A 23,950-nucleotide genomic window follows, 5' to 3' on the forward strand; every position below is an offset into this window, starting at 1 on the left:
TTGAAGGGTTGGTTGATTTCTTTGTTTCATAACTACAAAGAATCTTAATACTTGAGTGGTTATTTTGGTTTTTATCAAAAACTTGAAATATATATATATATAATAATAAAATTTTTTAATTTTTTATACTGATATAAAAATTAAATAATTAATTTTTTATTTGTCAACTTACAATGGTGAATAGTTCTGTATATAACCTTCCAAATTGTCTTGGTCAATAATTAATTTTTTTTTTTATTGAATGAAGCTTTTGGATGGGTAATAAAAATTAAGTCTTACCTTTCCCAAACCTAATTTCCTCTAAATTTCCTTCTCTTACCTTTAAATAAATACCACTATTAATATTTTTCTACACGTTAGGGAGCGAGAAACTTCTTGTCGAGTATACTTGATGGGAAAGATTAAGTCAATGTTCTGAAAACATCGTGAATTTCTAATGAGTTAATTTCCAATGCCCATAGTGGATGTGACTTGTAAAAATCTTAAATTTAATATATATATATATACAGAATCATTTAGACCACTATTTAATATTTTTTAAAAACCCTAATCAATTGTAACCATGAAGCAAAACCCAATGTAGTTTTGTCCCGTGACAATAATTTGTGAAGTACAAATTACTATTCAAAGTTGTTGGAATTTTTTTAATTTATTGTTTAATCAAGTCTCAATGTTGAATGGAATGAGAATATTTCCTGGATGCATGATGAATTTTGTTGATTAGATGGAGAGATATTAGGTCAAGTATATATAGATTTTTATTTTTGTGGGGAGATGTTAGGTCAAGTACATATAGATTTTTATTTATATTTTTTAATTTATTTTTTTGGTTGGTGTGCTGCACTTTTCCTCTCCTAAAGTTAAGTTTTCTTTTTCTAATACTTGTATTTTATATTATAAAGGCCTCTTAATTTTTCTATCTGTTTTGCACTCTACTTCTTCATATTCAAAGCTCAATACTTTACCTCCAAACTTATTAAAAGGTAACATTTTATCTTAATTACAAACCACCCATAAACTTATAAAAGGGATTGCCATTTTTTACATTTTAGTTTGATCACTGATTGAAGCTTAGGTATAATTAACTTTAAATTTATAATTTTTTTAGTGATATTTCCAAATGCTTTCAAAATATAATAGTCATCAATTTTTATTTTTTTATCTTAGATAAATATTCACATGGTAATTCATGATTTTGCATGCAATTGTGAGGTGTGATAGCTTTAAAATTGAATAATAGGGTTATGTTTGTTAATTGTTTTTTAAAACAATTCTAATGTTTTGTAAAACAAATGTTTGTTTGATAATCTAAAATGTTTTTAACATGTTTTTTTTTATAATTTTAAATATGTTTTAAAAATTATTTTTATATATAATGTTTTATTTTTAACCATTCCTTATACTCATATAATTATTTTTTAAAATAATTTTCAAAAAACAATGAAAATATATTCTTTAAAAATACCTTATTTTTTGGTTGTTAAACATTTTTTTTTTGTTATGAAGAACATAAAAATATTTTCAAAAAAAATTATTAAATAGGCTTTAGGTATTTTTGTTGACATTTGAATTTTGTTTCTTCACTTAGAAAGTTCATTAACAAGTATAGGAGACAAAATATTACTCTTCAAGGAGATGGGAGGCAAAGGGTAAAAAAAGACAAATGTTGAAAAAGTACAGTGAAATTTAACCCTTCATAAAATTATTTGAAAATTTGAAATATTTTTAACCTATTTTCTATTTTTTTAAATATTTAAAAAAAATAAGGTTTATGTTTTATTTTTAATCATTCTCCATATTTATGTAATTATTTTTTAAAATAGCCCTTGTAAAACAAATTAATTAAAATAACTAAAAACAATTCAAACATATTATAAAAAATATATATTATTTTTTATTTTAAGAATTGAAATTTGATTTCTATTTTATTTTTTGTCAAACATGTTTCATGTTTTGTTCTCAAAAATAGTTTTTATTTTTTATTTTTAAAACTTATCCTTAGGGTGTGTTTGTTACATGATAATAATAACGGAATTAAGATATGAATGAGAAGAAATTATAATCCATTATGAAAATATCACTATGGTTTGATAAATTGGATATACAATGGATCCATCTTCCTTAGATTGGATTTGTCTTCATGTTGCCTTAATGATCCCCAAAGTTCAAAAAGGCAATTACAATTCACTATATTAATTCAAATTCTTTAACTTGACTTTGATCCATTCAAACTTCAAAGTCCCATTTCTTCTTTTTCTTTGAGGCAAGATACAATGAATTGACAAAAATTTCCATATGATGCTAGTCTTCTTCCACACAACATGCCCCCACAGCTCTTACCATTTCCACTTATTTAGCCTAACGAATATGATGAGAAAGACCAACATGGACAGTAAAACAACACCATTGGTTTTGGCTCTGATATCTTTCATTGCAACAAGAGAGTAATACAACCCAAATTCGGCTTAGTGATTAAGCCTTTTTTGCTTAAATCTGGTAATTAGTAAAACATTTTATTAATGAAAAACCTCGTGGGAGGAAACCTGGCACAAACACATTAGGTAAACATGAACATTAATCTCACTATTTTTTTCTACACCATCCCACATTTACTTGCTATAAATTTGTTGTTAGTGTATGATATTAACTAGTCGATAAAGTTCTAAAATTTTTGTCAAGAAAAAAGAAAAATTGAATGGTTGGTTGATTTCTTAGTTTCATAATTATGAAGGGTTAAATTTGTTTGAATGAGTTAATTCTTCACCTTCACAAATACTTGTAAATAAAAGTTATTACAAAGAATTATAATATTATATCAAGAGGTACTTTGATTAAATCCATTAAGGGAGCCATGGAACATTTTCTTTGATTTTCAATTACATATATTATGAGGCTGTCAAGCATAATTAGGAGCAACCCAAGACATACGCTGTAAGTCAATACCTGCTCCCAATAAACGTGTTGGAAAAGTCAACATCAGTCCTAGTTCCTCCAAGCTTGGGAGGCTGGGTATACCAGGCTTTGTCTTTAAAGCTTGTTTCAGGCCCATCTTATCCATACCTCCTCTTCTTTCCTTAAGCTTCACGTAATTCACTTTCATCGAGATTTTTTCGCCTCTGGGTGTTTCAAGATCTGAAACAACATGGATGGTAGACTGACATTGAACTGGCTGATCTTTCTTCTAGTGATTATTTCCTTCCACAACTTGGGACGGGTTTCAGGGACCTTCCATGAGAACCAGGCAGATCGGCGAAAGCTCACAGCGAAGAAAGGTAGATATTCATTTTTATCAGAGCTGTCAGTTGATGTTAGTGGGTTGTATATGTGTTATGTCAAATTTTAGTCATTCTATTAAATATATATCATTAAAAATAGGTTCAATTGTGTGTTGAACCTAATTGGACCCAAAAATTAAGTTTTAGTCCATATAAATTCACTATTTAAGCACAAGACCTAGAGGAAGTGTGAAAATCAAGAAGAATGATATAAATTTTTTATCTTTCCAAAAATTATCTTTATTGACGACTATAAAAAAAAAGTAAAAAAAATATTAATTTAAACTTTATTTTTTTTGTCAACTTCAATAAAATTTAATTTAATTTAGTGATTTGTCCAAAAATACACCGTTTTTCAAAAAAATAAAAATAAATTATTATTATTATTATTATTATTATTTAAAAATCAAACATCTTAGAAAATATATATTTTTTAAATTATGTATGTAAAAAATAACTAAAAATATGTCAAAATTATTTTTTTAAATGATATACTTTTTTAAGAAAAAATTAGTTTTCTAAAAATTATAATTTTTAGAATAATTATTAAAAAAAATTTAAGATTAAAAAATTTGTCAAATATTATGATAGAAAATACTCAAAATAGTTTTGAAGGGTATATTAGTCTCTTTATATTTTATATCATTCCCATCAATTATACAATTTTTATGGACCAAATCTTAATTTTTGGGTCCAATTGGTCCAAAACACAATTGTCCTTTAAAAATATAAACTCAAAGGCTATATAATTATTAGACATGTACCACGTCATGTAATCCATTTAGTAATCAAGTCCTTATATTTAATAATTTGGTTAAATTAGATCTTGTATCAGGCCATATGATTACCATCTTAATTAGACATGTTGGTAGCTTGATTGACTTATTTATTCAAAAATAAATTTAAAATAAGTCAAATATTAGTTAAATAGTTTAAAGTTATAATTAAGTTAATATTAGTAAATTGAACAATTTAGGTCAAATTCGTGTTATATAAATTGATACAAAAACTAACCATTTATTAAACATATTATGTAGGTGAACACGAGTTCAACCTAACCGCGATTATACTCAACCCATACCCATAAAAATTATGTTGGGTTTAAACAGTGTTGACAAATCATATCAGACTTTTTCACCCTGAATTTTTATACAATTTAATACCATCTTGCAACACCATGTTTTTCTTCATAAAATAACAAGCAAGTTGTAGTGCAAGTAAACATATTCATTACAAAGTCTGTTATTAATTTGAATGAGTTTGAAACTTTGTAGGGTTCATAAGCATCGATTGTGGGATAGCTCCGGGCTCCTATTATATAGATAGTGAAACCGAGATATATTACACTTCGGATGCAGGATTCACAGATACTGGAATCAATTATAACGTTTCCCAAGAATATGTTTATCAAGATACCAATCAACATCTCAAGAACGTTAGAAGCTTCCCAGAAGGAGACAAGAACTGTTACACCCTATGGCCAGGACAAGGCAAAAATCATAAGTATTTGATCAGGGCTCGGTTCTTGTATGGGAATTATGATTCCAAGAATCAACTTCCAATCTTTAAACTATATCTGGGTGTTGATGAATGGACCACAGTGAATATAAGAAATGCCACTTCTATTTACAGGAAGGAAATCATACACATACCAATTACAGATTACATAGATGTGTGTCTGGTAAACGCCGGTTGGGGGACACCATTCATATCAGTGTTAGAGCTCAGGCAGCTTAATGATTCGATTTATAGTCCAACTGAACCAGGGTCACTGATTCTCTATAACAGATGGGATTTTGGAACACAACAAGAGGAGTGGAAGTTAATCAGGTGAGGCACTAAAACATGTTCTTTGAAAACACCCTATTTTTTTATTCTCAAAACAAAAAACCATTTTTTGTTCTTTAGATTTTGTCAAACCAATTTGCCCTTAATTCTCTACGTATATGGAACTAACAAATGTAAATGTATATTGTGATCATTTAGGGAAAAAGATGATGTTTACGATCGGATTTGGAAACCATTAACACGGTCATCTTGGTTGTCCATTAATTCATCACTTGTAAGTTCTTCCTTTAGTACCTCTGACTATAAACTACCGGGTATTGTCATGGCGACTGCTGCAACACCTGCAAATGAAAGTGAATCCTGGCGTATCTCTTTAGGCATAGATGATGATCCTTCTCAAAAGTTGTACATGTACATGCACTTTGCGGAGGTTGAGGATCTCAAAGGCCAAATCAGAGAATTTACCATCTCCGTGAACGATGATGAGTCATATGCTGGACCTCTGACTCCTGGATACCTTTTTTCAGTCACGGTATATAGCAAATATTCCGTGAGTGGAAGTACCACAAACAAATTGTCCTTTTCACTAGAAAGGACAAACAGATCCACGCTTCCACCAATTATCAATGCTATGGAGGTTTACATGATAAAAGAATTCGCACAATCATCAACTCAACAAAACGATGGTAGGTTCTCTTCTGTCCTGCTCTGTTACGTGTATGTTCTAATTTAGTTATTGAGCAGGCCTGAACATGATCCAGCTTTATTTAATTACTGTTTTGTTTTTCTTGGACAATCACTAGTTGATGCAATCAAGACGGTCAAATCAGGATATGCAGTGAGCAGGAACTGGCAAGGAGACCCATGTCTCCCAATGGAATACCAATGGGATGGCCTGACTTGCAGCCACAATACTTCCCCTGCTATAATCTCATTGTGAGTTTGGCATTTCGAACAACTTTATATTTGTAGGGACTTAGTGGTGAAAATTATTAGAAGTAATAAAGTTGGATACGATTTGTCAACACAACTCGACTCCAATAGGCTTTTCATGGATTTTGATTAAATATTAATTGGGTTTAAGTGAAGTTTGATAAATAGATAGTTTCTAAGGTCAACCTACATGCAGTAATTTCATCTGGATTAACTCAGTTGATAATACTACTGATTGACTTCATTGAAACTTCAGGTTATTTAACCCATATTTGACTCATTTTAAATGTCTTTGAATAAATAAATCAATTAAATCAAAAGCATATTTGGTTGAAACATATGTCATATGTATTTATATAAGATATAACTCAACCTAATTATTAAATATGAAGACTTTATTGTTAAATGAGTTAAATGGGTTACACAACATGCTATTTGTTTATATTTGTCATGTCGGATTCAAGTTAACCTATGTAGTAGAATATTTAGGATTTGACAGGACATGAACGTGATCCACCAATATAAATTGTCACCTGTAAATATTATTAATCTTTTTCTAATAAATTACACAAAGGATTTACTAATATATGCCACTCTACTTGGCAAGCAGGAACCTCTCATCCAGCAATTTGTCCGGGAACATACTTACTTCATTTTTGAGTCTCAAATCATTACAAAATCTGTAAGTATTAGCAGCCATGAGCAGTATTAGTCACCTAAAAAAATGGTGGCAGCATGAATATCTTCTCTATAATCTGATGGAGGCCGGAGGCCTTTGCTCAAAATGCATGCAACTCAAATTATTTCAGGGATTTATCATACAACAACTTGACTGGACCTGTACCAGATTTTTTTGCAGACTTTCCATCTTTAAAAACTCTGTAAGTAATTAACTTTTAGTTTGGGGATATTTGAATACTTTAGGATATATATGCAGGTAATCTGAGTATTTGATCTTGTCATTGCAGGAATTTAACGGGGAACAACCTAACAGGTTCGGTTCCACAGGCTGTTACGGATAAGTTCAAGGATGGAACTCTGAGGTTTGCTTATTAATGATCTTTTCTAGTACTTGTTCTCAATGTTTGTTTTTAGAATTCTAGACTTCAATATCCATATATTGTGATTATAAAGTTTATTAATTAATTAGTGGACGTACCATGTTCTATTTTATGCAAGTTTTGGAGAAAATCCAAATCTTTGTCCGTCCGTCTCGTGCCAAGGACAGAAAAAGAAGAAGAAGAAGAAGAACAAGTTCTTTGTTCCTGTTCTTACATCCATTCTGTCTGCGATTGTGATCCTGGTCCTCATAGCTGCCCTTGCAATCATCCGGAAGTTGACCAAGAGGAGAGAAACCAAAGGTATTTTCTTTCTTTCACTTTCATTTTTTTCTAAGTGAGGATTCAACATTTTATTACTCCATTTTTGTTGTGATTTCCTTAGCTACAACCATAGAGACGGTCACTGAACGCCCCAAAGAAGGGCCATTGAAGTCAGGGAATTGTGAGTTCACTTACTCTGAGGTTGTGGGTATCACCAATAACTTTAATCGCCCCATTGGTAGAGGAGGATTTGGAGAAGTTTATCTAGGCACTTTGGCAGATGACACTCAGGTTGCCGTCAAGGTTCATTCTCCATCATCGAATCAAGGCCCTAAGGCATTTCGAGCGGAGGTTAGACAAAGCAATCCATCCATGGCTCTACACTACTATAAGTTCTCCATCTGATGTCAAGACACTAAAAAATTTGAAATATTGCAGGCGAAACTCTTGACGAGAGTTCATCATAAAAACTTGGTTCGTCTAATTGGGTACTGCGATGACAGTACAAACATGGTTCTCATTTATGAATACATGTCCAATGGAAACCTGCAACAGAAGTTATCAGGTATATATATATATGTATTGACGACTCTTGATCACAGGTATATAACTTTAATTGGAAGCTACTCGTGGACTTTAATGTTTATGCATTTGCTGTAGCGAGAGAAGCTGCAGATGTTTTGAACTGGAAACAGAGACTTCAAATTGCAGTAGATGCAGCACATGGTCAGTAATTAAGCGGAGATCTTCCACATTATAATTAATGTGCATTCAAATATTTCTGTAATTTGTGATTCTTTTCTTGCTTAATTGTGTAGGATTGGAGTATCTACACAATGGCTGTAAGCCACCAATAGTCCACAGAGACATGAAATCTTCCAACATTCTATTAACTGAATCACTGCAAGCCAAGATAGCGGATTTTGGAATGTCCAGAGATCTTCAAAGCTTATCAACCGACCCAGTAGGCACACCTGGATATTTTGATCCTGAGTAGGTGTTAATTAATGACATTATTCCTTACAATTTTTACATAATTGCTTCCTTATTGATCATGAACTATTAATTACTTCCTATATATGCAGATGCCAGTCCACAGGAAATTTGAATGAGAAGAGCGATGTTTATAGCTTTGGGATTGTTTTATTGGAGCTAATCACCGGCCGGCGTGCAATAATCCCTGGGGGCATTCATATAGCTGGATGGGTTAGTCCTATGATTGAAAGAGGGGATATTCGAAGCATTGTTGATCCAAGGTTACAAGGAGATTTCAACACCAATTCTGCCTGGAAAGCAGTAGAGATAGCCTTAGCATGTGTAGCATCAACAGGAATGCAAAGGCCAGACATGAGTCATGTAGTGGTAGACTTGAAGGAATGTTTGGAGACGGAGATGGCTTCCAGGAGAATTCAGAGGGTAGGTGGCCACAGCATCGGATCAGGCAATTTCCTAGAAAATGTTCCCTTGGTTCTTAGCACTGAAGTGGCTCCCCATGCTAGGTAGTTGTGGTTGTTTGACGCTAGTAGTTTCAGTTAATGTGATAGATTTGATTAATGTTAGCATGTGGGGAATATGGTGCGCTCCTCTATATTTTGAATTGTGTCCATGAAAAATTTTATATTGGATAATTGTACCAACTTTTTCTCAGACTTTAGGCTATATTCAATCGAAAAATTTGAAAAGAAATGCCAGATAAAGAAAATAGAGAAAAAAAAAAGTAAAAGAAAAAAAAAGTGAAGGAATTGAAGTCAATAAATTACTTTTTATATTTTATTTTACTTATTTAATTCTTCTATATAAAGATTAAATGATTTAAAAGCATATAAATTTCTTACAAAATTTTAAATTATTTTATTTTATATTTTTTTTGTAAAACAAATAAGAAAAAATTATTTTTCTTAACATTTTTTTTCTTTGATACTTTTTAGAAACGAAATATAATATCTTGGGCATGTTATGATTTTTCACTATATTGGGCATGTTAAGGAATCAATTAAAATAAAGGAAAAAGGCAATTAAGTTAATATCTAGCTCCTGTACGAGCAAGAGTTAATTCCCATTATAAAATATCAACAACAATTGCAAGAGTTCTCATAACTTCATTTAGAATTGAATGAATTATGAAATATTAATAAAAATAGTGAACACAAGGAGTAGGAATTTCTTTATAGAATTTTAAAATTTTGTAAATTTATTTTCAATTAACTTTTTATTAAAATTAAGTTATTTTGATGTTTTGGTTTTGTTTTTAAGTTAAATATCATGATAAAATTTTATATATAAACTTTATTGAGAAAGAAAAGAATATATATATATATAAAGACAAACATATTTAAGTCATATTTAGGCAATTTTTCTAATTTATAATAAATTGATTTCAATATAAAATTAAAGTAGTGTAATTTTTTAAACAAAAATTATCCTAAATTTCCCGAAATTAGACTTAAGTATTATAACAAAGTTAAAAATTGAAAAATAAAATAAAAAAAAGAAGTGACGTTTTTCATTAACATAAAGTAAAAAAAAAGTAAATATTTTTTTCATTAAGAAAAAATTATCTTAAAAAAAAAAAAGTGATAGTTTAAAATGTAAATTGTTTGTAAAATTTCTTAATTTTTTTCCTATCATCATCATATTATATTTAATTAAATTAAAAAGAGGAGTGATCTAGCACAGTTGAAAACAAGTCCACAGTAGCATTGTAACAAGTCTCCAACGACATTGAAATGGGTTCTAATCTCTTCAAAACTCCTACCACAGACAATAGACTGGCCCAGTCCAAACCACTCCAGCCCAGCCCATTCCCCCCAACTAGCTAGGGGGCCCAACGTGCACTGGCACGCCTGCCAGCCACGTACCACTCCAATGCTTAAATAAACCCTTTAGGTGAAATGAATTGTCCATGTGGGATTATAATTGGAATTATGAAAAGGCAAGGAAAAATCCAAGGAAATGAACCGATGCTTAAATAAACCTTTTTGGTGAAATGAATTGTGACGTGGGATTGTAATTGGAATTATGAAAAGGCAAGGAAAAATCCAAGGAAATGGAAAAAATGAAGTTTTAGGGATTTGAACCTGTCCACCCCCTCATATTTTCTCACCAACACAACCGACCAACCATGCTTGATTTGATAAAATGTACACATTTTATGTATATATCTATATATATAGATTATTAGCATTAAATATATTAACTATATATATAAACAAATATTATAAATTATATACATATATTATAAATTAATCATAATAAAATTATTATAAATAAATTATTTTTTGTGATTGTGACTTTTATATAATAATTATATATAAAATAAATATAAATTTTTAAATAAAATTATCAAAATTTTAAAATAAAAAATACTTATACAAATTATCATTATTTATTTTATGTCATTAAATACACCCAAATTAAATGATAATGCATAACGTATGTTTTCAAATCATAAACATAGTTGTTAAATATCACCACCATGTATATATCATCATTTAGTTTATATTATTTAATATAATTGAATTAAATAGATCATAATTTTAATATTAAATATATTTTAAATTAAACATATTATAATTAAATATTATAATATTATTATGTAATAATATTTATTGTAGTTTAATAATAAATATACACTTATAAAATTGATATTTTTTATTTATGTATATGATATTATCATCAAATATGATAAATCATAACATACATATATCAAATTTTTCAATAAAACAACTTTAAAATGTTTATTATGTTTCTAATTATATTTCTACAAGGTTTTTCTTATATTTTCATGAATTTTGATCAATTTTAAGTCTATCGATATTTTTTTTTAGAATATTCACTGATATATCTCCGATATATTTTATATATCCATAAAATCGAAGTACCAATATATTCGTGATTACAGATATTTTCATCCTTGATTCTAATAGCATTTTTTATTTATAATTAACTTTTTTATCATAATTTTTCATAGTTATTAGCAAATGCATAAAATACAAGTAATGTTGACCATTTTCAAAATATTCATAATATAATTATAATGATTGAGAAAAAAATGTTGGGTGAGCATGAAAATAATTATCAATGAATGATAATGATAGGTCAAAATAAATATTAATAGGAGTAGATGATTAGAACAAACAAACATTATTAAGAAAAGATAACTGAAATAAACAATCAATAAATGAAATAATGACAATTAAAAAATGTAATTATTAACAAAAGATGACTAGAAAGAATAGACATCATTAAAAATAAATAAATAAATGACTTAAAACAATAATCAACTAATGATCCCCCAATTGATGATAGCCAAAAAGATAAAGATGACTCTTTAGAGCAATCATCGTTACCAAAAATAACTTGTGTTTCCTTGTTATTGTTTCCTTTTTTTCCTTGTAGTAGGTGAACATGAATATTAATAGTATTTTTTTCTAAGTATTCCACGTTTACTTGCTATGTTCCTGCATCTTCATGCATTTTCTAATTGCCATTATCTCCAGATTTCAATTCAACCACATGCCTAGTTGGCCCCCTCTCAAGTGTTAGTTTGGTATGTCATTCAACTTTGTTGTTAGTGTATGATATAGACTACTCAGTAAAATTCTAAAATTTTGTCAAAAAAATAAAATAAAATTGAAGGATTGGTTGAAGAACTGGTTGATTTATACAAATTAGAGTTTTTTTATTTATAAATTAAAAATTATTACCCCAACCTTCCAAATTGTAATTTAATTAATGAAAATTTTATTTATACCTTTGGTTTTCTTTGTTGTCCATTCAATAGGTGTCATTCATAAATTTATTGGTCAATGGGCATAAAAATAAAAACAAAAACACCTTAGAAAGAATAATTTTGAAGGAGGAAAAATCATTATCCGTTAAGATTTATATGAAGACGTACTTTGATTAAATCCATTAAGGGAGCAATGGAACATTTCCTTTGATTTTCAATTATATATATCATGAGGCTGTCAAGCATAATTAGGAGCTTTAAGTCAATACCCTTTCCCAACAAACACGTTGGAAGTCAACATCAGCCCTAGTTCCCTCCAAGCTTTGGAGGCTTAGTATACAAGGCTTTGTCTTTAAAGCTTGTTTCAGGCCCATCTTATCCATACCTCCTCTCATTTCCTTGAGCTTCACATACTACACTTTCATCAAGATTTTTTTGCCCCTGGGTGTTCCAAGATCTGAAACAGGGATGGTAGACTGACATTGACCTGGCTGATCTTTCTTTCTAGTGATTATTTCCTTCCACAGCTTGGGATGGGTTTCAGGGACCTTCCATGAGAACAAGTCAGATCCGCAAAAGATCGCGGTCAGGGAAGGTAGGCATTCGTTTTTGTTGGTGTAAGTTTGTTTTAGTGGTTCATGTTCCCCTCTTGTCAAATCCTAAACATTCTACTAAATATAATTCATTAAAAATATAAACTCAAATACTACTTAATTTTCATATGGTATTTTAAGGAAATTTCTTTAAAAAAAATAGTATCTAAATTGATTTTCTGATTGTCTTTTTAAAAAGAGATTAATTAAATAAAATAAGAAAATAAAATATTAACAGGATGCTTAAGCGCATATAAGTGAGATACTAAGAACATTTTAGGAAAAAATAAATAAAAAAGTTTGGAAAAGCATTTCAGTCTTTTATATGTAATATAATTTTAGAAATAGAAAAAAATAATTATCTATATTTTTCATCTAGAAATTTCAGTGATCATATTTAACTTTCATGTTAAAATTATTTTAAATAAATTATGATATATTTTTTTAAAGAGAAACATTATTTAAATGAGTATCTTTGAGAAAAGAAAAATATTATCCAAATTAATTAAATAAAGTAATGAAATGATGTGGGCACGTATAAGTAAGATGATTAGTACTTTAGGGGAAAAAAAGTCTAGTCACTTAGCTCTTTTTGTATATATTATAAATAAAAGGTTGTTGGCAAAATGTTTTTAACCTATTTTATATGTTTTAAATATTTAAAAGAAAAAGTTTTATATTTTATTCTTAATAATTCTCTACGTAACTATTTTTTAAAACCATTGCCATAAAAAAATGAAAATAAATAAAAACAACTTGAAAATATTTTTAAAAAATATCTTAATTTATTCTTTTTTAAGAATAAAAAATTGTTCCTATTTTTTTTTATTATAAAACATATTTTCCTGATTTATTTTCAAAAATAATTTTGACTTGTATGGTCTGTTTGGTACATGAGAATATAAACGAAATTAAGAGAAAAATGAAGATTAATTACATTTCAAAGTCCCTTTGCTTCTTTTTCTTTAAGCCAAAATATGATGAATTGACTCAGTTTTCATATGATGCTAGTCTTCTTCCAACACAACATGGCCCCACAGCTCTTAGCATTTCCACTTATTTAGCCCACTGAATATGATGGGAAAGACCAACTTGGATCGGAAAACAACATCAATGGTTTTGGCTCCAATAACTTTCATTCCAACAATTCAAAGCTAGCTTAGTATTTTTTTTATTTTCCACATCACCAGCCCAAAACCTAACTTTCCCATAATTTTCTATACGTTAAGGACAGTGAAACTTCCTGTTGTGTACACTTGATGGGAAAGATCAAATCAATTATGTGAAAACTTATGAATTTCCAACGAATTTCCAATGTTGAAAATCTTAGATTTTACACATTCATTGTAATTTAGGCCACTATTTAATATTTTTCCAAAAACTCAAATAAATTTATAAATAGTTTTGTTTATTCACCTTTAGAGTCCGTTTAATATTAATTTTACGAAAAATCTCTAATTTTTTTAACATTCAAAATTTTTTATTTTTCAAGTATTATAAAGATTGAAAATGTTTTTTAGAATTATTGTCAAATCACTCTTAATTTCTCTTTTTTTCAATAAAAATAATTTATAAAATATAAATTATTATTCAAAGTTGTTTCTTTGTTGCATATTTAAATTATTATACATTGATTCCACTATAAATTAAAATACAATTTAGTTGAAGAATTGTTGATTTATACAAATTAGAGTTTTTTTATTTATAAATTAGAAAATGCCCAAATTGTAACTCAATTGATGGAAATTTTGAAAAACTTCAATTTTTAAAGTTTTTTCTTAGAAAAAAAAAAAAAGAAAATTGTTGTTTGATCAATATCAAGCATATATGGATTTTTATTTATATCTTTTTGTTTTTTTTTTTCTGTTACGCGTTTTAGAGGTGTCATTTATAAAATTATTGGTCAATAGGCATGAAAATAAAAACAAAAACACCTTAGAAAGAATAATTTTGAAGGAAGAAAAATCATCATTCACTAAATTTATATCAAGAGATACTTTGATTAAATCCATTAAGGGAGCCATGCAATATTTTGTTGTTAAGAATAAATGGTACTAGAGAATATAAACGAAATTAAGATAAGAATGAAAATTAATTACAATTCAATGTAGAAAATATCGTTCTGGTTTGATAAATTGGATATACAATGGATCCATCTTCCTCATATTGGATTTGCCTTCATTTTACATTGATGATCCCCAAAGTTCAAAAATGTAATAACAATAGACTCTATTAATTCAAAGTCTTTTTCCTCCTGTGAAACTTTAGAGTTCCTTTGCTTGTTTTTCTTTGAACCAAAATACAATGAATTGACTCAGTTTTCATATGATGCTAGTCTTCTTACTACACAACATGGCCCCACAGCCCTTAGCATTTCCAATTATTTGGCCCACTAAATATGATGGGAAAGACCAACTTGGATAGGAAAAAAAACATCAATGGTCCAAGAGCTTCCATTGCAACTTCTTAAAGCTAGCTTACTTTTTTTTTTTTTTTACATGAAAAATGCTAAGATATCAAAGTAATATCTATTCAAAATCAAAATTTGGATTATTATTATTATTATTATTATTATATATAGTGAAATCTAAGTAATTGAATGAGCATACAAACAAATAAGATTAAATTATAAAAACACAAATAAATGAGATTAAAATAAAATAAAATTGAAAGATTGGTTGAAGAACCGGTTGATTTATACAAATTAGTGTTTTTTTATTTATAAATTAAAAATTACTACCCCAACCTTCCAAATTATAATTTAATTAATGAAAATTTTGTTTATAGGTTTTTATTTATACCTTTTGTTATCTTTGTTGTGCATTCAATAGGTGTCATTTATAAATTTATTGGTCAATGGGCATGAAAATAAAAACAAAAACACCTTAGAAAGAATAATTTTGAAGAAGGAAAAATCATTATCCGCTAAGATTTATATCAGGATGTACTTTGATTAAATCCATTAAGGGAGCCATGGAACATTTCCTTTAATTTTCAATTATATATATTATGAGGCTGTCAAGCATAATTAGGAGCTGATCATGGCAGCCCAAGACATACGCTTTAAGTCAATACCCTTTCCCAACAAACACGTTGGAAGTCAACATCAGCCCTAGTTCCTCCAAGCTTTGGAGGCTTAGTATACAAGGCTTTGTCTTTAAAGCTTGTTTCAGGCCCATCTTATCCATACCTCCTCTCATTTCCTTGAGCTTCACTTTCGTCGAGATTTTTTTTCCCCTGGGTATTTCAAGATCTGAAACATGGATGGTAGACTGACATTGACCTGGCTGATCTTTCTTTCTAGTGATAATTTCCTTCCACAGCTTGGGATGGGTTTCAGGGACCTTCCATGAGAACAAGTCAGATCCGCAAAAGATCGCGGTCAAGGAAGGTAGGCATTCATTTTTGTTGGTGTAAGTTTGTGCTAGAGGTTCATGTTCCTGTCTTGTCAAATCCTAAACATTCTACTAAATATAATTCATTAAAAACTCAAATACTGCTTAATTTTCATATTATCTTTTAAGGAAATTTCTTTAAAAAAAATAATATCTAAATTGATTTTCTGGTTGTCTTTTAAAAAAGAGATTAATTAAATAAAATATTAACAAGACACATGTAAGGCATATAACTGAGATACTAAGAACATTTTAGGAAAAAAAAAAGTCAACAAGCATTAGAAATAGAAAAAAATAATTATCTATATATATCATCTAGAAATTTCAGTGATTATATTTAACTTTCATGTTAAAATTATTTTAAATAAATTATGGTATAATTTTTTAAAGAGAAACATTATTTAAATGAGTATCTTTGAGAAAAGAAAAATATTATCCAAATTAATTAAATAAAGTAATGAAATGATGTGGACATCTATAAGTGAGATGATCAGTATTTTAGGGGAAAAAAAAGTCTATAGACACTTAGCTCTTTTGTATATATTATAAATAAAAGTTTGTCGGAAAACTTGAAATGTTTTTAACATATTTTATATGTCTTTTAATATTTAAAAGAAAAAATTTTATATTTTATTCTTAATAATTCTCTACCTAATTATTTTTTAAAACCATTGCTATAAAAAAAATGAAAATAAATAAAAACAACTTGAAAATATTTTTAAAAAATATCTTAATTTATTGTTTTTAAGAATAAAAAATTATTCCTATTTTTTATTATAAAACATATTTTCCTGATTTATTTTCAAAAACAGTTTTTAATTTTGACTTGTATGGTCTGTTGGGTACATGAGAATATAAACGAAATTAAGAGAAAAATGAAGATTAATTACATTTCAAAGTCCTTTTGCTTCTTTTTCTTTAAGCCAAAATATGATGAATTGACTCAGTTTTCATATGATGCTAGTCTTCTTCCAACACAACATGGCCCCATAGCTCTTAGCATTTCCACTTATTTAGCCCACTGAATATGATGGGAAAGACCAACTTGGATAGGAAAACAACATCAATGGTTTTAGCTCCAATAACTTTAATTCATTGCAACAATTCAAAGCTAGCTTAGTATTTTTTTTTCTACATGAAAAATGTTAAGATATCGTGGTCATACCTATCGAAATTGAAATTTGAATCATTCAATATATATAGTGAAATCTAAATTGAACGATGATACAAACAAATAAAACTAAGATATAAATATATAAATAAATAAAACTAAGATGCAAATAATGAAATTTAAAAATATATATGATATCCTCATATTGGTGATGTTTTTTCAATACATATAAAAAAAAAAGGTTGTTATGTTTCGGCATCTTCCTTGTCCAATTTTCCATTGACAAATTTTGTACATTATTCAATTTTGTTGTTAGTATGATATTTGAAAATTCAAAAATTTTGTACACTAGTCAATAAAATTCGAAAATTTTGTAAAAACTTAAAATAAAAACAAAAAATGAAGAGTTTGTTGATTTCATCATTTCATAATTACAAAGAATCATAACACTTGAGTGAGTGATTGGTTCTTATTTGAAACTTGAATATATAGATTTGAATTTGTTTCAAATATGAATAGTAATTAATATGAAATAATAACTATACTTCAATTTTAGACAAAAATTAAAATTTTGAATTTTTTGTATTGACATAAAAATTAAATAATTTTTTTTTTTTTTTTTGTCGAGTCACAATGGATGAATGGTACTGCATGAAACCTTCCAAATTAATGTAGTCAAGTTTGCATTGTTTTATGTCTGTATTCATAGTTAGAAAATTATTGAATGAAGTTTTTCAATAGGTATCGAAAAGCAAGTCTTCAATATCTTAGCCAAACCCTAGTATCCTCTATATCTTTCCTTTTCTTATTTTCCACTTGATGGGAAAGAACAAGTCAATGATATTGGAACTCATGAATTTCTAATGAGTTTCCAATGTCTATATTGGTTATGAAAATAGAATCCGTAGACTGAGAGAATAATTTTGAAGGAGGAGAAATCATTATCCACTAAGATTTATATCAAGAGGTACTTTGATTAAATCCATTAAGGGAGCCATGGAACATTTTCTTTAATTTTCAATTACATATATTATGAGGCTGTCAAGAATAATTAGGAGCTGATCATAGCAACCCAAGACATACGCTGCAAGTCAATACCCTTTCCCAACAAACACGTTGGAAGTCAACATCATTCCTACTTCCTCCAAGCTTGGGAGGCTTAGTATACAAGGCTTTGCCTATAAAGCTCGTTTCCGCTCCACGTTATCCGCTACATGTTATCCATATCTCTTCTTCTTTCCTTAATCTTCACCACTTCAGTTTCATCCAGATTTTGTTGCCTCTTTGGTGCTTCAAGCTCTGAAACAACATGGATGGTGGACTAACATTGACCTGGCTGATCGTTCTTCTGGTTATTATTTCCTTGCACAACTCGAGATGGGTTTCAGGGACCTTCCATGAAAACCAGTCTAGTCGGCGGAAGCTCACGGCGAAGGAAGGTAGGTATTCATTTTTATCGTAGGTGTCAGTTCATGTTAGTGGTCATATTCGTATCATGTCAGGTTCTAGGCATTCTAGTAAATATATAAGTCATTAAAAATATAAAATCAAATGCTATATAATTATTAAACATGTAACACATTGTGTAACTCATTTAACAATCAAGTTTTTATATTTAATAATTTGATTGAGTTAGGTTTTGTTTAAGCATATATGATCACCATCTCAATCAAAACATGTTCGTAGTTCAATTGACTTATTTATTCAAAATGATATTTAAATAATTTAAAGTTATAATTAGGTTAATCAGTATGTAGTAAATTGGTGAGATCAAATTCGTGTTATATAAATTCATCCAAAAACTATTTATTTATTAAATGTATTATGTATATTAATACAAGTTTAGTTTAACCGTGATTATACTCATCTTATACCCATAAAAAGTATATTGGGTTCAAATCATGTTGACAAATTGTATCAAACTTTGTCGCTCCGAATTTTTATACAATTTAGCACCATCTTGCAACAACATATTTCTCTTCATAAAATAAGGAGCTAGTTGTAGTGTAGATAAGCATATTCATTACAAAGTCTGCTTAGTTTGAATGAGTTTGAAACTTTGTAGGGTTCATAAGCATCGATTGTGGGATAGCTCCGGGCTCCTATTATACAGATAGTGAAACCGAGATATATTACACTTCGGATGCAGGATTCACAGATACTGGAATCAATTATAACGTTTCCGAAGAATATGTTTATCAAAATAACGATCAACATCTCAAGAACGTTAGAAGCTTCCCAGAAGGAGACAGGAACTGTTACACCTTATGGCCAGGACAAGGCAAGAATCATAAGTATTTGATCAGGGCTCGGTTCTTGTATGGGAATTATGATTCCAAGAATCAACTTCCAATCTTCAAACTATATCTAGGTGTTGACGAATGGACCACAGTGAATATAAGAAATGTCACTTCTACTTACAGGAAGGAAATCATACACATACCAATTACAGATTACATAGATGTGTGTCTGGTAAACATCGGTTCGGGGACACCATTCATATCAGTGTTAGAGCTCAAACGGCTTAATGATTCGATTTATAGTCCAGCTGAACCAGGGTCACTGATTCTCTATGACAGGTGGGATTTTGGTACACAACAAGAGGAGTGGAAGTTAATCAGGTGAGGCACTAAAACATGTTCTTTGAAAACACCCTATTTTTTTATTCTCAAAACAAAAAACCATTTTTTGTTTTTTAGATTTTGTCAAACCAATTTTCCCTTAATTCTCTACGTATATGGAACTAACAAATGTAAATGTATATTGTGATCATTTAGGGAAAAAGATGATGTTTACGATCGGATTTGGAAACCAAATACATGGTGGTCTTGGTTGTCCATTAATTCATCAGTTGTAAGTTCTTCCTTTAGTACCTCTGACTATAAACTACCGGGTATTGTCATGGCGACTGCTGCAAAACCTGCAAATGAAAGTGAATCCTGGGGTATCTCTTTAAGCATAGATGATGATCCTTCTCAAAAGTTGTACATGTACATGCACTTTGCGGAGGTTGAGGATCACAAAGGCCAAATCAGAGAATTTACTGTCTCCGTGAATGATGAACCATTTAGTGGGCCTGTGGCTCCTAGACTCCTTTTTTCGGACACCGTGTCTAGCAAATATTCCATTAGTGGAAGTACCACAAAGAAATTGTCCTTTTCACTAGAAAGGACAAACAGATCCACGCTTCCGCCAATTATTAATGCTATGGAGGCTTACATGATAAAAGAATTCCCACAATCATCAACTCAACAAAACGATGGTAGGCTCTGTTCCGTTCTGTTAGATATATATATTCTAACTTAGTTAAAATGGTCCAGCTTTACTTAATTCCTTTCCTGTTTTTCTTGGAAAATACTAGTTGATGCAATCAAGAGGATCAAATCAGATTACGCAGTGGGCAGGAACTGGCAAGGAGACCCATGTCTCCCCATGGAATACCAATGGGATGGCCTCACTTGCAGCCATAATACTTCCCCTACTGTAATCTCATTGTGAGTTTGCCATTTCGAACAACTTCATGTTTGCAGGGATGTACTGGTGAAAGTTATTAGGAGTTAAAAGTTTGATATGATTCATTAACATGACTCAAACTCACCAAGTTTTTCATGATTTTGGGTCAAGTATAATTGAGTTTAAGTAAAATTCATGTCGGCTTACATAACTTGTTTAATAAATAAGTAGTTTTTAAGTTTATATAATACGAAATTGATCAAAATTGACTCATTTAATAATCCTATTGATTAACCTCATTATAAATTTTGGTTATTTAACTCATAATTGATTTATTATAAATTTGTTTTTAAATAGATGGATTAATTGAGCTAAAAGCATATTTAGTGGAGACACATATCATATATACTTATACAAAGACCTAATTCGACTTTGATTATTAAATATAAAGACTTGATTATTAAATGGGTTACATAACCTACTACTTGTTTAATATTTAGGTAGCATTTGAGTTTATGTTTTTAGCATGATTGTCATGCTAGATTTGGGTTGACCTATGCAATAGAATATTTAAGCTTTGACATGACATGATCCATCAATATAAATTGCCAACCATAAATATTATAAATCTTTTTCTAATAAATGACACAAAGGATTTACTAATATATGCCACTCTACCTTGCAAGCAGGAACCTCTCATCTAGCAATTTGTCCGGGAATATACTTACTTCATTTTTGAGTCTCAAATCATTACAAACTCTGTAAGTATTAGCAGCCATGAGCAGTATTAGTCACCTAAAAAAATGGTGGCAGCATGAATATCTTCTCTATAATCTTTGCTCAAAATGCATGCAACTCAAATTATTTCATGGATTTATCATACAACAACTTGACTGGACCAGTACCAGAATTTTTTGCCGACTGGCCATCTTTAAAAACTCTGTAAGTAATTAACTTTTAGTTTTGGGATATTCGAATACTTTAGGATATATATGCAGGTAATCTGAGTATTTGATCTTGTCTTTGCAGGAATTTAACGGGGAACAACCTAACAGGTTCGGTTCCACAGGCTGTTACGGATAAGTTCAAGGATGGAACTCTGAGGTTTGCTTATTAATGATCTTTTCTAGTACTTGTTCTCAATGTTTGTTTTTAGAATTCTAGACTTCAATATCCATATATTGTGATTATAAAGTTTATTAATTAATTAGTGGACGTACCATGTTCTATGTTATGCAAGTCTCGGAGAAAATCCAAATCTTTGTCCGACCGTCTCGTGCCAAGGACAGAAAAAGAAGAAGAAGAAGAACAAGTTCTTTGTTCCTGTTCTTACATCCATTCTGTCTGCGATTGTGATCCTGGTCCTCATAGCTGCCCTTGCAATCATCCGGAAGTTGACCAAGAGGAGAGAAACCAAAGGTATTTTCTTTCTTTCAGTTTCATTTTTTTCTAAGTGAGGATTTAACATTTTATTACTCCAATATTTTTGTTGTGATTTCCTTAGCTACAACCATAGAGACAGTCACTGAACGCCCCAAAGAAGGGCCATTGAAGTCAGGGAATTGTGAGTTCACTTACTCTGAGGTGGTGGGTATCACCAATAACTTTAATCGCCCCATTGGTAGAGGAGGATTTGGAGAAGTTTATTTAGGCACTTTGGCAGATGACACACAGGTTGCCGTCAAGGTGCATTCTCCATCATCAAATCAAGGCCCTAAGGCATTTCGAGCGGAGGTTAGACAAAGCAATCCATCCATGGATTTACAGTACTATAAGTTCTCCATATGATGTCAAGACACTAAAAAATTTGAAATATTGCAGGCGAAACTCTTGACAAGAGTTCATCATAAAAACTTGGTTCGTCTAATTGGGTACTGCGATGACAGTACAAACATGGTTCTCATTTATGAATACATGTCCAATGGAAACCTGCAACAGAAGTTATCAGGTATATATATATATGTATTGACCACTCTTGATCACAGGTATATAACTTTAATTGGAAGCTACTCGTGGACTTTAATGTTTATGCATTTTCTGTAGCGAGAGAAGCTGCAGATGTTTTGAACTGGAAACAGAGACTTCAAATTGCAGTAGATGCAGCACATGGTCAGTAATTAAGCGGAGATCTTCCACATTATAATTAATGTGCATTCAAATATTTCTGTAATTTGTGATTCTTTTCTTGCTTAATTGTGTAGGATTGGAGTATCTACACAATGGCTGTAAGCCACCAATAGTCCACAGAGACATGAAATCTTCCAACATTCTATTAACTGAATCACTGCAAGCCAAGATAGCTGATTTTGGAATGTCCAGAGATCTTCAAAGCTTATCAACTGACCCAGTAGGCACACCTGGATATTTTGATCCTGAGTAGGTGTTAATTAATGACATTATTCCTTACAATTTTTACATAATTGCTTCCTTATTGATCATGAACTATTAATTACTTCCTATATATGCAGATGCCAGTCCACAGGAAATTTGAATGAGAAGAGTGATGTTTATAGCTTTGGGATTGTTTTATTGGAGCTAATCACCGGCCGGCGTGCAATAATCCCTGGGGGCATTCATATAGCTGGATGGGTTAGTCCTATGATTGAAAGAGGGGATATTCGAAGCATTGTTGATCCAAGGTTACAAGGAGATTTCAACACCAATTCTGCCTGGAAAGCAGTAGAGATAGCCTTAGCATGTGTAGCATCAACAGGAATGCAAAGGCCAGACATGAGTCATGTAGTGGTAGACTTGAAGGAATGTTTGGAGAGGGAGGTGGCTTCCAGGAGAATTCAGAGGGTAGGTGGCCACAGCATCGGATCAGGCAATTTCCTAGAAAATGTTCCCTTGGTTCTTAGCACTGAAGTGGCTCCCCATGCTAGGTAGTTGTGGTTGTTTGGCGCTAGTAGTTTCAGTTAATGTGATAGATTTGATTAATGTTAGCATGTGAGGAATATGGTGCGCTCCTCTATATTTTGAATTGTGTCCATGAAAAATTCTATATTGGATAAATTTACCAACTTTTCCTTAGACTTTAGGCTATATTCGGTCCAAGAAAGTTTGAAGGAAAATGAGAGACAAAGAAAATAGATAGGAAGAGTAGAAGAAAAAAAAAAGTGACGGATTTAAAGTCAATAAATTATTTTTATATCATAATTCAAACTTATTTTACTTATTTAACTCTTTTATATAAAGATTAAATAATTTAAAAGCATATAAATCTCTGACAAATTGTTATAATATTTTATTTTCTTTTGTATTTTTTTTATGACACAAATATGAGAAAATCATTTTCTTTAAAAAAAAATTTTGACACTTTTTAGGAACAAAAGATAGCCATATTTAAAA

At 30.0% G+C, this 23,950-nt stretch overlaps 2 protein-coding genes across 3 annotated transcripts; both read left to right on the forward strand.

The window, feature by feature from the left end:
* Window positions 1-3,041: 3,041 nt before the first annotated feature.
* On the forward strand, window positions 3,042-8,965 carry LOC100266874 (putative leucine-rich repeat receptor-like protein kinase At2g19210). The gene is made up of 13 exons (XM_002277140.5): window positions 3,042-3,272; window positions 4,550-5,105; window positions 5,262-5,749; window positions 5,867-5,999; window positions 6,607-6,678; window positions 6,806-6,877; window positions 6,965-7,039; window positions 7,176-7,357; window positions 7,440-7,669; window positions 7,757-7,883; window positions 7,979-8,044; window positions 8,137-8,311; window positions 8,404-8,965. Exons 1-13 carry the CDS (start codon window positions 3,143-3,145, stop codon window positions 8,819-8,821), a joined length of 2,724 nt encoding a protein of 907 aa, XP_002277176.2. The 5' UTR covers window positions 3,042-3,142; the 3' UTR covers window positions 8,822-8,965.
* A 9,368-nt stretch (window positions 8,966-18,333) lies between these two features.
* On the forward strand, window positions 18,334-23,632 carry LOC100261686 (probable LRR receptor-like serine/threonine-protein kinase At1g05700). Of its 2 annotated transcripts, XM_059739472.1 has the most exons (13): window positions 18,334-18,588; window positions 19,215-19,770; window positions 19,927-20,411; window positions 20,511-20,643; window positions 21,292-21,362; window positions 21,472-21,544; window positions 21,632-21,706; window positions 21,843-22,021; window positions 22,107-22,336; window positions 22,424-22,550; window positions 22,646-22,711; window positions 22,804-22,978; window positions 23,071-23,632. In XM_059739472.1, the coding sequence occupies exons 1-13, from the start codon at window positions 18,459-18,461 to the stop codon at window positions 23,486-23,488; spliced, it is 2,718 nt and encodes a 905-aa protein (XP_059595455.1). In that variant the 5' UTR covers window positions 18,334-18,458; the 3' UTR covers window positions 23,489-23,632. The 2 variants fall into 2 exon arrangements, with proteins under 2 accessions (XP_059595455.1, XP_059595456.1); XM_059739473.1 differs by lacking the exon at window positions 21,472-21,544 and having other exon boundaries at window positions 18,336-18,588; window positions 21,292-21,363.
* The last annotated feature ends 318 nt before the right edge of the window (window positions 23,633-23,950 follow it).

The sequence above is a fragment of the Vitis vinifera genome, chromosome 9 (assembly GCF_030704535.1).
Source record: "Vitis vinifera cultivar Pinot Noir 40024 chromosome 9, ASM3070453v1".
Classification (NCBI taxonomy): domain Eukaryota; kingdom Viridiplantae; phylum Streptophyta; class Magnoliopsida; order Vitales; family Vitaceae; genus Vitis; species Vitis vinifera.